The 14,855-nt window shown below is 49.8% G+C and overlaps 1 protein-coding gene across 1 annotated transcript in view; it reads left to right on the forward strand.

Annotated features, from left to right (window-relative positions):
• The window catches only part of LOC138468389 (NACHT, LRR and PYD domains-containing protein 3-like), a 350,409-nt gene that overhangs the window by 271,209 nt on the left and 64,345 nt on the right, over positions 1–14,855 (forward strand). Inside the window, exon 7 of the mRNA XM_069608929.1 lies at positions 7,516–7,686. Coding sequence (XP_069465030.1) covers positions 7,516–7,686 — 171 coding nt within the window. The remainder of the gene's footprint in view (positions 1–7,515; positions 7,687–14,855) is intronic.

Here is a 14,855-nt window from a genome sequence, read left to right on the forward strand (position 1 = left end):
GTAGGCAGGAGCTTCTGCTGGGGAACCAGGAGCGGGAACACAGGAGCTGAAGCCAGCTCCTGCGTGTAGGCATCACCCTGTAGGCAGGAGCTTGCTCTGGGGAACCAGGAGCGGGTAAACAGGAGCTAAAACCAGCTCCTGCGTGTCAGGCATCGCCATGTAGGCAGGAGCGTCCGCTGGGGAACCGGGAGCGGGTACACAGGAGCTGAAGCCAGCTCCTGCGTGTCAGGCATCACCCAGTAGGCAGGAGCTTCCGCTGGGGAACCAGGAGCGGGTACACAGGAGCTGAAGCCAGCTCCTGCGTGTCAGGAATCACCCAGTAGGCAGGATCTTCCGCTGGGGTTCCAGGAGCGGGTACACAGGAGCTGAAGCCAGCTCCTGCGTGTCAGGCATCGCCCAGTAGGCAGGAGCTTCCGCTGGGGAACCAGGAGCGGGTACACAGGAGCTGAAGCCAGCTCCTGCGTGTCAGGCATCACCATGTAGGCAGGAGCTTCCGCTGGGGAAGCAGGAGCGGGTACACAGGAGGTGAAGCCAGCTCCTGCGTGTCAGGCATCACCCAGTAGGCAGGAGCTTCCGCTGGGGAACAGGAGCGGCTACACAGGAGCTGGAGCCAGCTCCTGCGTGTCAGGCATCACCCTGTAGGCAGGAGCTTGCTCTGGGGAACCAGGAGCGGGTAAACAGGAGCTAAAACCAGCTCCTGCGTGTCAGGCATCGCCATGTAGGCAGGAGCGTCCGCTGGGGAACCGGGAGCGGGTACACAGGAGCTGAAGCCAGCTCCTGCGTGTCAGGCATCACCCAGTAGGCAGGAGCTTCCGCTGGGGAACCAGGAGCGGGTACACAGGAGCTGAAGCCAGCTCCTGCGTGTCAGGAATCACCCAGTAGGCAGGATCTTCCGCTGGGGTTCCAGGAGCGGGTACACAGGAGCTGAAGCCAGCTCCTGCGTGTCAGGCATCGCCCAGTAGGCAGGAGCTTCCGCTGGGGAATCAGGAGCGGGTACAGAGGAGCTGAAGCCAGCTCCTGCGTGTCAGGCATCGCCCAGTAGGCAGTAGCTTCCGCTGGGGTACCAGGGGCGGGTACACAGGAGCTGAAGCCAGCTCCTGCGTGTCAGGCATCGCCCAGTAGGCAGGAGCTTCCGCTGGGGAACCAGGAGCGGGTACACAGGAGCTGAAGCCAGCTCCTGCGTGTCAGGCATCACCATGTAGGCAGGAGCTTCCGCTGGGGAAGCAGGAGCGGGTACACAGGAGGTGAAGCCAGCTCCTGCGTGTCAGGCATCACCCAGTAGGCAGGAGCTTCCGCTGGGGAACAGGAGCGGCTACACAGGAGCTGGAGCCAGCTCCTGCGTGTCAGGCATCACCCAGTAGGCAGGAGCCTCCGCTGGGGAACCAGGAGCGGGTACACAGGAGCTGAAGCCAGCTCCTGCGTGTCAGGCATCACCCAGTAGGCAGGAGCTTCCACTGGGGAACCAGGAGCGGGTACGCAGGAGCTGAAGCCAGCTCCTGCGTGTCAGGCATCGCCCAGTAGGCAGTAGCTTCCGCTGGGGTACCAGGGGCGGGTACACAGGAGCTGAAGCCAGCTCCTGCGTGTCAGGCATCACCCAGTAGGCAGGAGCCTCCGCTGGGGAACCAGGAGCGGGTACACAGGAGCTGAAGACAGCTCCTGCGTGTCAGGCATCACCCAGTAGGCAGGAGCTTCCGCTGGGGAACCAGGAGCGGGTACACAGGAGCTGAAGCCAGCTCCTGCATGTCAGGAATCACCAAGTAGGCAGGAGCTTCCGCTGGGGAACCAGGAGCGGGTACACAGGAGCTGAAGCCAGCTCCTGCGTGTCAGGCATCACCCTGTAGGCAGGAGCTTGCTCTGGGGAACCAGGAGCGGGTACACAGGAGCTGAAGCCAGCTCCTGCGTGTCAGGCATCGCCCAGTAGGCAGGAGCTTCCACTGGGGATCCAGGAGAGGGTACACAGGACCTGAAGCCAGCTCCTGCGTGTCAGGCATCACCGAGTAGGCAGGAGCGTCCGCTGGGGAACCAGGAGCGGGTACACAGGAGCTGAAACAGGCTCCTGCGTGCCAGGCATCGCCCAGTAGGCAGGAGCTTCCGCTGGGGAAACAGGAGCGGGTACATAGGAGCTGAAGCCAGCTCATGCGTGTCAGGCATCGCCCAGTAGGCAGGAGCTTCTGCTGGGGAAACAGGAGCAGGTACATAGGAGCTGAAGCCAGCTCATGCGTGTCAGGCATTGCCCTGTAGGCAGGAGCTTCCGCTGGGGAACCAGGAGCGGGTACATAGGAGCTGAAGCCAGCTCCTGCGTGTCAGGCATCGCCCAGTAGGCAGGAGCTTCTGCTGGGGAACCAGGAGCGGGTACACAGGAGCTGAAGCCAGCTCCTGCGTGTCAGGCATCGCCCAGTAGGCAACAGCATCCGCTGGGATACCATGAGCGGGTACACAGGAGCTGAAGCCAGCTCCTGCGTGTCAGGCATCGCCCAGTAGGCAGGAGCTTCCGCTGGGGAACCAGGAGCGGGTAGGCAGGAGCTTCCGCTGGGGAACCAGGAGCGGGTACACAGGAGCTGAAGCCAGCTCCTGCGTGTCAGGCATCGCCCAGTAGGCAACAGCTTCCGCTGGGATACCATGAGCGGGTACACAGGAGCTGAAGCCAGCTCCTGCGTGTCAGGCATCGCCCAGTAGGCAGGAGCTTCCGCTGGGGAACCAGGAGCGGGTACACAGGAGCTGAAGCCAGCTCCTGCGTGTCAAGCATCGCCCAGTAGGCAAGAGCTTCCACTGGGGAACCAGGAGCGGGTACACAGGAGCTGAAGCCAGCTCCTGCGTGTCAGGTATCACCGAGTAGGCAGGAGCTTGCTCTGGGGAACTAGGAGCCAGTACACAGGAGCTGAAGCCAGCTCCTGCGTGTCAGGCATCGCCCAGTAGGCAGGAGCTTCCGCTGGGGAACCAGGAGCGGGTACACAGGAGCTGAAGCCAGCTCCTGCGTGTCAAGCATCGCTCAGTAGGCAAGAGCTTCCACTGGGGAACCAGGAGCGGGTACACAGGAGCTGAAGCCAGCTCCTGCGTGTCAGGTATCACCGAGTAGGCAGGAGCATGCTCTGGGGAACCAGGAGCGGATACACAGGCGCTGAAGCCAACTTCTGCGTGTCAGGCATCACCAGGTAGGCAGGAGATTCCGCTGGGGAACCAGGAGCGGGTACACAGGAGCTGAAGCCAGCTCCTGCGTGTCAGGCATCGCCCTGTAGGCAGGAGCTTACGCTGGGGAACACCAGGTGCGGTTACACAGGAGCTGAAGCCAGCTCCTGCGTGTCAGGCATCGCCCAGTAGGCAGGAGCTTCCGCTGGGGAACCAGGAGCGGGTAAACAGGAGCTGAAGCCAGCTCCTGCGTGTCAGGCATCACCCAGTAGGCAGGAGCTTACGCTGGGGAACACCAGGTGTGGGTACACAGGAGCTGAAGCCAGCTCCTGCGTGTCAGGAATCGCCCAGTAGGCAGGAGCTTCTGCTGGTGTTCCAGGAGCGGGTAAACAGGAGCTGAAGCCAGCTCCTGCGTGTCAGGCATCACCCAGTAGGCAGGAGCTTCCGCTGGGGAACCAGGAGCGGGTAAACAGGAGCTGAAGCCAGGTCCTGCGTGTCAGGCATCGCCCAGTAGGCAGGAGCTTCCGCTGGGGAACCAGGAGCGGGTAAACAGGAGCTGAAGCCAGGTCCTGCGTGTCAGGAATCACCCAGTAGGCAGGAGCTTCCGCTGGGGAACCAGGAGCGGGTACACAGGAGTTGAAGCCAGCTCCTGCGTGTCGGGCATCACCCAGTAGGCAAAAGCTTCCGCTGGGGAACCAGGAGCGGGTACACAGGAGCTGAAGCCAGCTCCCGCGTGTCAGGCATCGCCCAGTAGGCAGGAGCTTCCGCTGGGGAACCAGGAGCGGGTACACAGGAGCTGAAGCCAGCTCCCGCGTGTCAGGCATCGTCCAGTAGGCAGGAGCTTCCGCTGGGGAACCAGGAGCGGGTACACAGGAGCTGAAGCCAGCTCCTGCGTGTCAGGCATCGCTCAGTAGGCAGGAGCTTGCTCCGGGGAACCATGACCGGGTACACATGAGCTGAAGCCAGCTCCTGCGTGTGTTAAGAAAGGAAGAAGGCAATGAATATGGCAAGTGAAATGTGCACGGAATCGCACAGTGAACAACTTTGAATCTAACAACGTGCATACAATACCTAAGACTTGTGTATACTAAAACCCAGGAGCGCAAATAATGTGAAACAATAATACCAATATTTGAAAAGGGATGTGGGGTAAGCACTTAGGACCTCCTTATGACTGAAAGGAAAGTCGGCAAACTCCTTACCCACTATGCTATTACAGATACTGACAGCGCTAAACCCACGTAGAGGGCAAGCAAGCACAGATTCTGTGAGCTGACACTCTGTAAGATACAGAATAAGGAACTTAGAAACTGTACTCACGAGGACCGGAAAGACCACTTGAATGTCAGTAAACTCACAAACCCAGTTGATCAAACAGGAACTCTGAAGGCTATAACAGCAATGGGTGGAGGAAACTAAATACATAAGACCCTAGTCAAGGGGCGAGTAGAAATAGTGATATAAAATAGTGAGGAAACAAAAAGGGCATTTACACTGGGACTAGTTACAATAACACCAACACCTAATAATCCATGGGAAATGAATGCAGAAGTGAGATGGAAAACATGGAATGGATCCCAATAGAAAGTAAGGATCAGGAGCAGGGAAAATGATATCACAAAAGGAAACCTTGAGGCAGGAAGCTGAATCTATAAAGGGAAAGACTAAAGCATCAGGTTTTTCAGTAGCAAAGGACAGCAACAAAGAAACAGAAAACACCGGCAAACTGGGCTGCATTAAAGGGTAAAGCACAGAGACAGGCAGCCTGCAGACAGAGGAAGACAGAAAGGGAAATTCAGAAAGCATAAATCAATTAAGCACATGAATCCGAAATCCAGGACAGAGGAACAAGAAACAGGAACTAGGAACTAGGCACAAAAGCTAGGAACAAGGAACAGGAACTAGGTACTAGGGACAAAAGCTAGGAACAAGGGACCAGTCACAACAGGAACACAGCAACAATGACCAGCGCTGGACTGAAGCAAACAGAGGCTTTTAAAGCTACTTAACAAGCACACCCCTCAGGCGTGCCGCCTGCTGCACCTGCAGCCACAGGTGTTGCCTATCTTCCACCCAGCCTTGTCCTGCAAGGGAGGAGGTGAAGCAGTGAGCCAGGCATTCTGGGAAGCATAGTCATTTGATTAAAGTAGCATGCTGGCTGCCAAAAACCTGGAATGGATCCGGAAGGGAAGTAACTTGGAAAATAAGGTTTTAGCGCTCCCAATTCATCACAACACTGTAGCATAAGGTTCGGAGGAAATGTCCAATAAACCCCAAATAAACCCCAAAACATGCCCCCAAGTGGTGGGAACGGGAGCGAAGGGAGCGAGTTGTGACAGCGTGTCAGGCATCGCCCAGTAGGCAGGAGCTTCCGCTGGGGAACCAGGAGTGGGTACACAGGAGCTGAAGCCAACTCCTACGTGTCAGGCATCGCCCAGAAGGCAGGAGCTTCCACTGGGGATCCAGGAGTGGGTACACAGGAGCTGAAGCCAACTCCTACGTGTCAGGCATCGCCCAGAAGGCAGGAGCTTCCACTGGGGATCCAGGAGCGGGTACACAGGACCTGAAGCCAGCTCCTGAGTGACAGGCATCACCCAGTAGGCACGAGCTTCCGCTGGGGAACCAGGAGCGGGTACACAGAAGCTGAACCCAGCTCCTGCGTGTCTGGCATCGCCCTGTAGGCAGGAGCTTCCGCTGGAACACCAGGAGCGGGTACACAGGAGCTGAAACCAGCTCCTGCGTGTCAGGAATCGCCCAGTAGGCAGGAGCTTCCGCTGGGGAACCAGGAGTGACAAAGTGCCCCTCAAATCGACTCTCCACATGAGATGTAAACATGAACATTTTGCCCATTTTGTATGATCCATTATATTTAGTTGTGGACTAGCTGTGTCCTAAGTTAAGGCCACGTAAGCATGTTCGGAAGTCACCAGTTGGTCATGAGAGCCAAAACTAGCTCCTCGTAGCTCTGGGTTCGAGGCTAACCAGGCTCTCCCTCGCAAGAAGCAAGAGTTAAATAGGTCCCAGTACCCAGCAATCTCAAAAACTGTGCAGTTTGTATCACAATAATAATGCTTTGGTGCACGTATAAGAATTGCGAGTGGCCTTGAATACTAACTTCCAAGATTTTAGGATTGGAAAAACCGAGAAGTGCATTGGGGAAGCCCTACTGAACCTATGAGAAAGGAGAAGAAAAAATGCATTAGATTCCCTGGCGGCTAGGAGGAGGGGAATTTACTGATCATGTGACTGATCTGCAGGTGGGTGAGATCACGAGTGGGCGAGAAATTAAGATACAATTCTTGAGAGTAGTTTGAATATAGCTCTCATTTTCTCCCCCAAAAAGGATGTTTCAGCGATGTGTATCTCCACTACATGGGCTGCCAAATCTTCCAGAGGTGGCCCGATACATGCCCATATGCCCATAGATACACACTGCCTATATACCTTTGCCAGTAGGTGCCTCAGTGTCATTTAATAGACCACCTAGTGTTTGCGCAGACATGCGCTGTCCACAGTGCTCATGGGTGCATTGATCTGAAAGAAGTTTCATATGCTCTTAGTCACGCATTATTGCCAGAACATTTGTGGGCTAGAGGTTTGAACACTCACACACTCACACAGGCAAACAGTCCCATGAGCTGTGGGTTTGATCCTCCCGACCAATGATCTCCTAAATATTTATTTTTACTCTGCCTATTAATGGAAATAACTTTTCATGTGTGCAAGAGCCGACTTAAAGTAACTTACCTCCTGGTCGCTGCCACTTGGGAGTAAAGTGCCTGATGTACAGTAGGCTGAAGTGCAGATTCTGCCCTGGCTATGGTAGATTACAGGAACTTTGAATATGCCATCAGAGCGTCCCGTTACCTGTTAAATGCCCTGGATAAGTCCAGCCTCTCTAAACATACAATGCCTTTTTCCTTTTATGAATGTTGCTACAAGTGTTTGACGGTGCATTTGCCTGCAGGACCGTTGTTTTTGCCGGGCTCTTCTCCCTGCCCTTCCTGAACATTAGTTTCTGTCACCAAGGCTACATCTGCCATGTGAAGTGGCTCATGTGTGGCTCGCTGCTGCTCATCTGTCCTGTCCCAGCACAAAAGTAATGTTTACTAGCAGGATCCCATAATAGCCGAGTAGTGGTTACAGCCAACAGGGAGCAGTTTTGAATAAATGCTTGCCTTGCCAGTTTCTGCTTGGGTTCACACAGGCACAACGTTCTGAGTAACAGAATCTCTCAGGCATGTGTCATAATCAGAATCCTGGGGTGTGAGCATCCACAGGAGCTTGACAATGCTGGGGTGATATACTTCAAGTCACATTTCTCTCTCTCCCTCCTTTCCCCCTGTAACCCCCTATCTTTCTCTCCCTTTCTCTCTCTCCCTCCTGCAGGTTGTCACAGTGCTCTCTGACCGGTTCCTGCTGTGCTGATCTCTCCTCTGTTCTCCGAATAAACATGTCACTCACAGAGCTGAACCTGGCCTGTAATGACCTCCAGGATGCTGGTGTGAAGGAGCTGTGTGAAGGGCTGAAACAGCCAGAGTGCAAAATACAGAAAGTGTGGTAAGGAGCTTCGCTTTTCCTCTTTATGCCATTGTATTGCTGTTAAATTCATGGGAGTCATGTGCACGTGTTGAAGGGGGGATAAAATGATGACCTGAACAGAAACCCAGGAAGCAAGTCTCTTTGCCACTTAACGGCTTAGGTGAGTGGAAGAAAGGCAAGCCATAGCTGGGAGGATATGTTTTAGGGCATCCGTCCTCCAGCGCCCAGTAACAGCAACATGATAAAGTTTGGGGCTCCCCCTCTCGATCTTTCTCAAAATGTTCTTTACACTAATGTTAATATTGCCACAAATAGCACAAAAGAAATACTCAATAATGGAGTACTCAAAGTGCCCAGAGTAACGTCCGGGACCGCAAACAAGTAGCTCTAGTATTACAATAGCCGTGATTGGTTTTTGTATCAAAAATACATCATCAACGACGTCACACTACAATATTAATTACAAAACCTATGAGGTTATATAATTGGGGGTTATAATTGGTTAGTATGTTAGGATACATATGTTAAATGTTAATGTTAATGTTGAAGGACATTTGTACCGCACACTATCACCACTGGAGTGGTCCCTTGGTGCTCTGGCGGCTCTGAAAGAGGAGGGGAGTTTGAGTTAGAGGGTGGAAGTAGCAAAAGTGCAAGAGAGCAGTGATGTGCTGTTGGTGGCTTCAGCCCGGTGGGTCCATTGGCTGGGCCTGGGGTGTTTGCGGCCGGTAGTCGTTGTGTGCTGTTGTGCAAGGCTATGTGTGTTTTTGTTTTGTTGTTGCAATGTAGTGAAGTTTGTGTGGTTTGTTGTGCTGTAGGTTTTGGTTGTGTTTGGTTTGGAGTTTGAGAGGTGTATATAGAAAACATATGTGTTAACATCCCCATATGACTATAATTATCTGATGGCTCCACCTGAACCCAGCCCACCATAGATACTGGTTTCATTACGCTGGCCCCTAATTGGCTGGCATCAATCATCATAGGCGGTGTGGCAAGAGGGATTGGTTGTCTTCTTACTGACCAATCTTGGACACTTTGATAAGACTTCAAGATATAATGGAGACATATGGTGGGAGGAGAGAAGTCCGTCATAGGCAATAATTCCAATTAAAAGTGCTCCTCATCATTCCCAGCCAATGCACACTATCTGGTCCCCTTGTATTTTGGCCTATCATCTCGTGTCTCTGTGCACTTCAGGGAGATATGCAGGTGTTTTATCTGTTCTTTGGCTTTTAATGAATAGCTAGTGTTCTTCAAGTCTTGTTCTCGTGTGAGGGGGCCGTGTTTGAAAGTGAATTTCTCTTCATTTATTGGAGTTTTAGCTAATTCTACATGCATGTTGTATTCCTTGTGGCCTCTGGGGACACTCTTCACCTATTCTCTATGGAGTCTTGTGGCATACTACTCTCGTGCACCTGGACATCAATGGCTGTCTGTGTTCCTATTAATTCAATTAACTTAGAAGGTCACTGCTTCATCTCCTGGGAACTGTTATCTCGTCTCTGCACTCCGTCAGCCGACTGCTCCCTTCCGTGCCAGACCTTGGCAAATGTTACAATTACCATCTGGGCAGGTTCAGAGCTTCTGGAATAAATGTGTTTTTGCAAATTCAGCATCTTTCTGAGGCCTTGCTACTCTTAGGCCTGCTGCAGCCTCTGTGCTAGGAAAATGGCTGTGCTATGGTTCATTCTTCGCCATGTTGGGCCCCACATCGCTTACATGTTAATGTTCTTCAGGTGCTGCATATATAGGTGTGTATGTCCTTCGTGTCTATGTGCGAGTATTCTACATGTACTTGTGTCTGCTACTTTTACTTTGTGCGCATGTGTATAGTCATCTAGTTATTCTATATCTATGTGTATAATAACAACTACCTGTCAACCTACTTATCACACCATCTATTCTATTTGCAACAGGCCTTCATGGTCTTAGTTTGTTTCATCTTTCAACACTAAACACTTGGGGTGGTAGGGCTGTCTCAGCTGATATCGTTTCTTACCTGGACGGTAACCGCGAGGAGCAGGGGTAGGAAGCGGTAATTGTATACTCATCCGATATGGGGCAGTAGGTGTTACCTGCATATTCATCTGCCCCATTACAATATACTGCCAGTGGTGCGTTCTAAAACATACTTGAACTCATTCTTGGCTAACCAAATCTATATCTACTGTATTAGAGGTATGTCTGATGAACAGCGCTTGAAACAAGCCAGCACAGCACCACCTACCTCACAGACTCTTTCCACTGCAGCAGAAAGTGTTAGTCCGAAAAACAAAATTACCTTTGGTCTAGCCCCACATGGGCGACCACTTGCTAGTCTCCAAATCTACCTTGGGGGGGTGGACCACTATGCCCCCTGCTCTTGTATCGCAGGGCGATTGTGCACTGTGTTATTCCTAAATTACTATGCTATGGACACACAAACATAACCTAATACCATAACCCTAAGAATAGACACGAAACACAACATACACGACAAACCAAACACTAAGAAATGACAGGAGAAATAAGATAACAATGGACACAAATGAAAACACACAAGTCAGTTTCAATTATAACTATAGAATACATTTATTCATACACAGCAAGGCATGATGCAAACACTACTATAAAGCAAATCTCGAATTTGCACCCTTTATGCTCTGGGTGCAAATCTACAGTGCAATGCAATAACTGTAAGCCTTACAGGCTTTTAATGCAAGCAATCTAATAGCAATTATCCAGTCCTGCTGGATCTATCATATCTAATGCAGCCTAATGCAAGCGTAAGCATTCAGCATTCCTCTCCAATCCACACCACACTTGCTTGCTAAGACAATCCCTGTATGATTTCCCCTTCTATCAAAACCAAAAGCTCTGTGTGAGTGTCTGTCCTAAAGCCCCATTGCACGTGTCTTATTCTCAATCAATCAGCAGTACTCCCCTCTGCCATGTGCAAGCTTCCATTCTCATCTCTCTCCTCTCCAGCTCCCTCTGCCAGTCTGGTCACTCGAACTGCCTCAAACCTCTGCCAAGCTCTCAAACTCTGCTCTCATCAGAATGCTTCCCCAAGCTGCCAAACTCCCAAAGCCATCCGATTCTACTGCACCCAAAACGCTTCTCCCTCAATGGCACCGCTTTTTATTTGCCTCTCGATCTCATGCCAACTCTCTTCCAAAACGCCTCTCTCTCAGACTCCAGCATACACTCATACGGCTCAGTTATAGTGTCAAATGACGTATACTTTCTCTATGGTTACATTAAGCATTCACTCGTTTCTCTGTCAGCATTTCTAAATCCGGACAGTGCCTGGAAGTCTGTTACGCATGTCTTGTTCTTGTTCTATTTCAGTGTGTTCTGTCATCGTGACATTTGTACATCATATCTTGTGCATGCTATCTGTGTTACATGTTACCATCCTCCCATCTCTCTACTTTCTCCATTCACTCCACTGTTAGCTTCTGAAATCCCTCTATCCGTGTCTCTGCCTAAAGCTCCTCGCTCCCTGCATAGCCCCCACCTTTTCTTCTGTCTGCGAACAACCAGCGAGGCAGGCCTGCTGATATCATGCCCTTCTTCGTTTCTACTAAGGCAAAGGCGACCTCTTATCTCTGTCTGCCAACCAAACTGTTTACGCATTCCTTGTACCAGTGTAACTCAAAATATTCTTTCGCAGTCTGTGGCACTTCTGTTCTGTCTCAATGGCTTCAGAGCCAGAGGCCTCATGCATTCTAGCATTTACTCATGCTCTCTTGCAACCCAAGCGCTATATCATAGCTCAATGCATACTCTAAGTGCACATTCATGCATGTCTCTACAATGCATACATAATACATAACAACATATGTCTATAAGGCACTTAATATAACAGGCCTCATTTTCTAGAAAATGCAAATGGCTAAATATATGTGGATAGTCTAATGTCACTACTAAGGTCACTACTAATCAGAATGAATGATGGATAAATGAATTCCTAAGTGAGTCACTAATTACTAATGATTCACTAAATGAGTAATGGATTTCTAATACAATACACACAATATCTGGTTTTACATAACTACACTTACATTATCATTATAAAACATCATAATGGCTGCCAAAGTCTATGTGGCATAAACGTATGTACTTGATAAATGCCTGTGCCAGAGAATTTTGCGATCGCAATGCCTGTAGCAGTGCGATGTACATGTGAGGTATTGTGCCCTAGAACAGCTGTGTAGCGCAACGTGCTACTATTTCTAAATGGACTGAAATCTACTTATCTCACTGGATTACAGAAGGCCTGCTCATCGGTTATAGTGCCACAACATGCATGGCCATCAGTTACTATGATGCAACATTCCTCGATGCCACAGAACGCCTGTCCATCTTCTGTTCTACTCATTAGATACTCGTACAGCTACGTATGCCAAGCAGTTCATTTGCCCATAGAAGCCCTGGCCATCAGCTCCTGTGCCACAGAATGGCTGCTTGTCACTCACTGTGCTACGCAATGCCTGAACTTCATTTCATATGCACAAAATAATACATTTTCATGTTGGATTCCTCCTGCCTCTAAACACTGTAATGTTAGGTGCTCATGTTAATCAATGAACTGATTCTCAGCTCAGCAACCTTGGACTGATAAAACGCCAAGTCGGACCGACAGCATCCAAACCTGTGCCTTCCATGATGAAGAGGAAGCCTGAGGAGAATGCATGAATTACAGGCAGTGTGGGTGTGCATGTTACCAATGGAATGTAACATATGAAACATACCACACTCCCAGCTACGGGGAGGTCACAGGCAATTAGGCCGGAGTGCCCTTAGTTCTGATCATTTAAAGTAAGAATAACGCAGTTTGTACATTAAAGTGGGTGGTGGTGAGCTTCAGACCCCACTTGTTAGACAATCCTGGCTACGCCACTGCCGAGACCTATGGAAGTTAGGGGTAGCATGGCAAACCCTGAACAAGTGCCTGTTCCCACAACCCAGACATAGGCATGGCAGCGACGACTCAGCGTAAGTGAGCCACTCTTAAGAGAAAGGAGAACTCACACTACACGTAGGTTCTTCTTAGGTCTGATGGGCTAGTACATTTCTCAAAGAAAGAAAGAATGAAAGAGAAAGAAAGAAAGAAAGTCATGTATTTAGTTGTATTTATTTTTAGTGCCATATAGTTTATGATGACAACTTTTCACACATAATACAACCAAACAATACCAAACGTTCATCACATTAGAATAAGAAGTCATAAAATCAAGAAAATCCAATACAGCAAATCTCATTAGTGTTCAAAATGCGTATCCAGAACCAAGATGGCGATACCCCCTCAACTTCATTCACAAACCTTTTATACTTTTCAAGTCGAACTGCTATTAAAGCGGGGCAATCAGTACAATATTTCAACATTCATAGTACAGGACCGACATAGCCTTCCATCTTTTATGATTTTTGCTCTAGCTCCTAATGCACCACCTGTTGGATATACATTTAATTTTATTCTCAAACAGAGTTCCTCAACGCTCTTGAGGGATACTTCATTAAATAGGGTGCCAGTACATTATAACTTTGAATCAACCAATTAAAATGATCTTGGTGTAGAAGACAGTTCATCAAAAGAGGAGTTTATACTCCCACAGAGTTGGTAACATTTATCTTTCCAAGACGTCAAAGTATTACTTGTCTTTATTTATCATCTCTTCATGTAGTTTAATAAATAAGGACGCCTGCGAAGGAGACTATATTTGCTCATAGATCTGTAAGACCGCCCAGTCCACGTATGCTTGAAGTGAGACCACGCCCATTTCAGGTCTAGCTCCAGCCATTGGAACCAATGTACTTTCCTCCATCTCAAAGCTTCCAATTTAGACCAAGCTATATCCTTATCTTGTGTTTTTGCCCCAAAAGTTAATCGTGGGAGTAATTTTTTTAAAACCTAAGAACAGGTAAAACAGAATCAACTGAATTTAAAATCAAATTGGCGCAACTGATTGGCTGCTGCTAGAAATGAAGATCTAAAGGTTTTGTACAACGATCATTTCCCACTTCTTGCATAAATATAACTCCGCAGATACTTATAACGATGAACCACTTCCAAGGCCTGGCCCTCCACCTTCCATATGAACCTTTTCCTTTTAGACATTTCTTCATTCAGTATTAGAATTTTTTATTTTACAATGAAGAAAGAAAGAAAGAAAGAAAGAAAGAAAGAAAGAAAGAAAGAATTCCTTTTGTACCCTTAGAAGTTGTTGCAGGCGCCTTGTTCCCGGAATCGACACCTCACTTCTGACTCCTCTCCTTCCATTCATCTAGGTCTTCTAAATGCTTAATGTGTTTGTAATAAATCTCATTCTATCCTTGATCTCTTCTTTCACATTGACCTGCAATTTCTCTGTCTAACTGACACCTGGATCGCTCTTCACAACACTGCCATCCCTGGCTCTTTGTACACTTCTACTACTAATTTCTCCCAAACCCCTTGCATCTCCAGCCACGATTCCTCCTTGATTCCCGCACCACCTCTTTTGGGTCTCCTTTTGTCCCCTCCTTTGAATAACATCTCTCTTTCTTCTCCAAACCTTTTCATGTACTCTTTCTCCCTATTTAGAGACCCCTTGCCTCTACTTTCAATTTCCTCAACAACCTTTACTCTCATCTATCTTTCCTTCTTTCCGCTGCCTTTGGGTGTTATAAGGACCCTTGCAGCGTGCCGAGCCCCATCTGAGGCATTTGAAACCCATATTGGGCTGTAGCGCATCCCGCACCATCTCCCCTCCCCATGCCTGTCTGGTCCCTTGCCCAACCACCCACCTCCCAGCCCTCGCCCTGGCCTTGATTGGCCCATTGAGTCCGGAAAGAAGAACCAAGGTCTGGGCCCCCCTCTCGCTCTACCGAGCGATTCATTCTTTCAGCTGCCTTTGGGTGAGCTATCAGGACGCTTGCAGCGTGCCAAGCCCCATCTGAGGCACTTGTAAACCATATTAGGCCGCAGCACATCCAGCGCCATCTCCCCTCCCCCTCCTGTGCTGTCCCTTGCCCGTCTGCCCGCCTCCCAGCCCTCCCCCCAGGCTTGATTGGCCTGCAGAGTCCGGAAAGAAGAACGAGGGTCTAGGCCCCTTTCCGCTCTCTCTAGTGCTTCCTTCTTTCAGCAGCCTTTGGGTGAGTTATCAGGACCCTTTCAGCGTGGCAAGCCCCATATGAGGCAATTGAAACTCATATTGAACCGC

The sequence above is a fragment of the Ambystoma mexicanum genome, chromosome 4q (genome assembly GCF_040938575.1).
Source record: "Ambystoma mexicanum isolate Mex_15411 chromosome 4q, UKY_AmexF1_1, whole genome shotgun sequence".
NCBI classification, from domain to species: Eukaryota; Metazoa; Chordata; class Amphibia; order Caudata; family Ambystomatidae; genus Ambystoma; species Ambystoma mexicanum.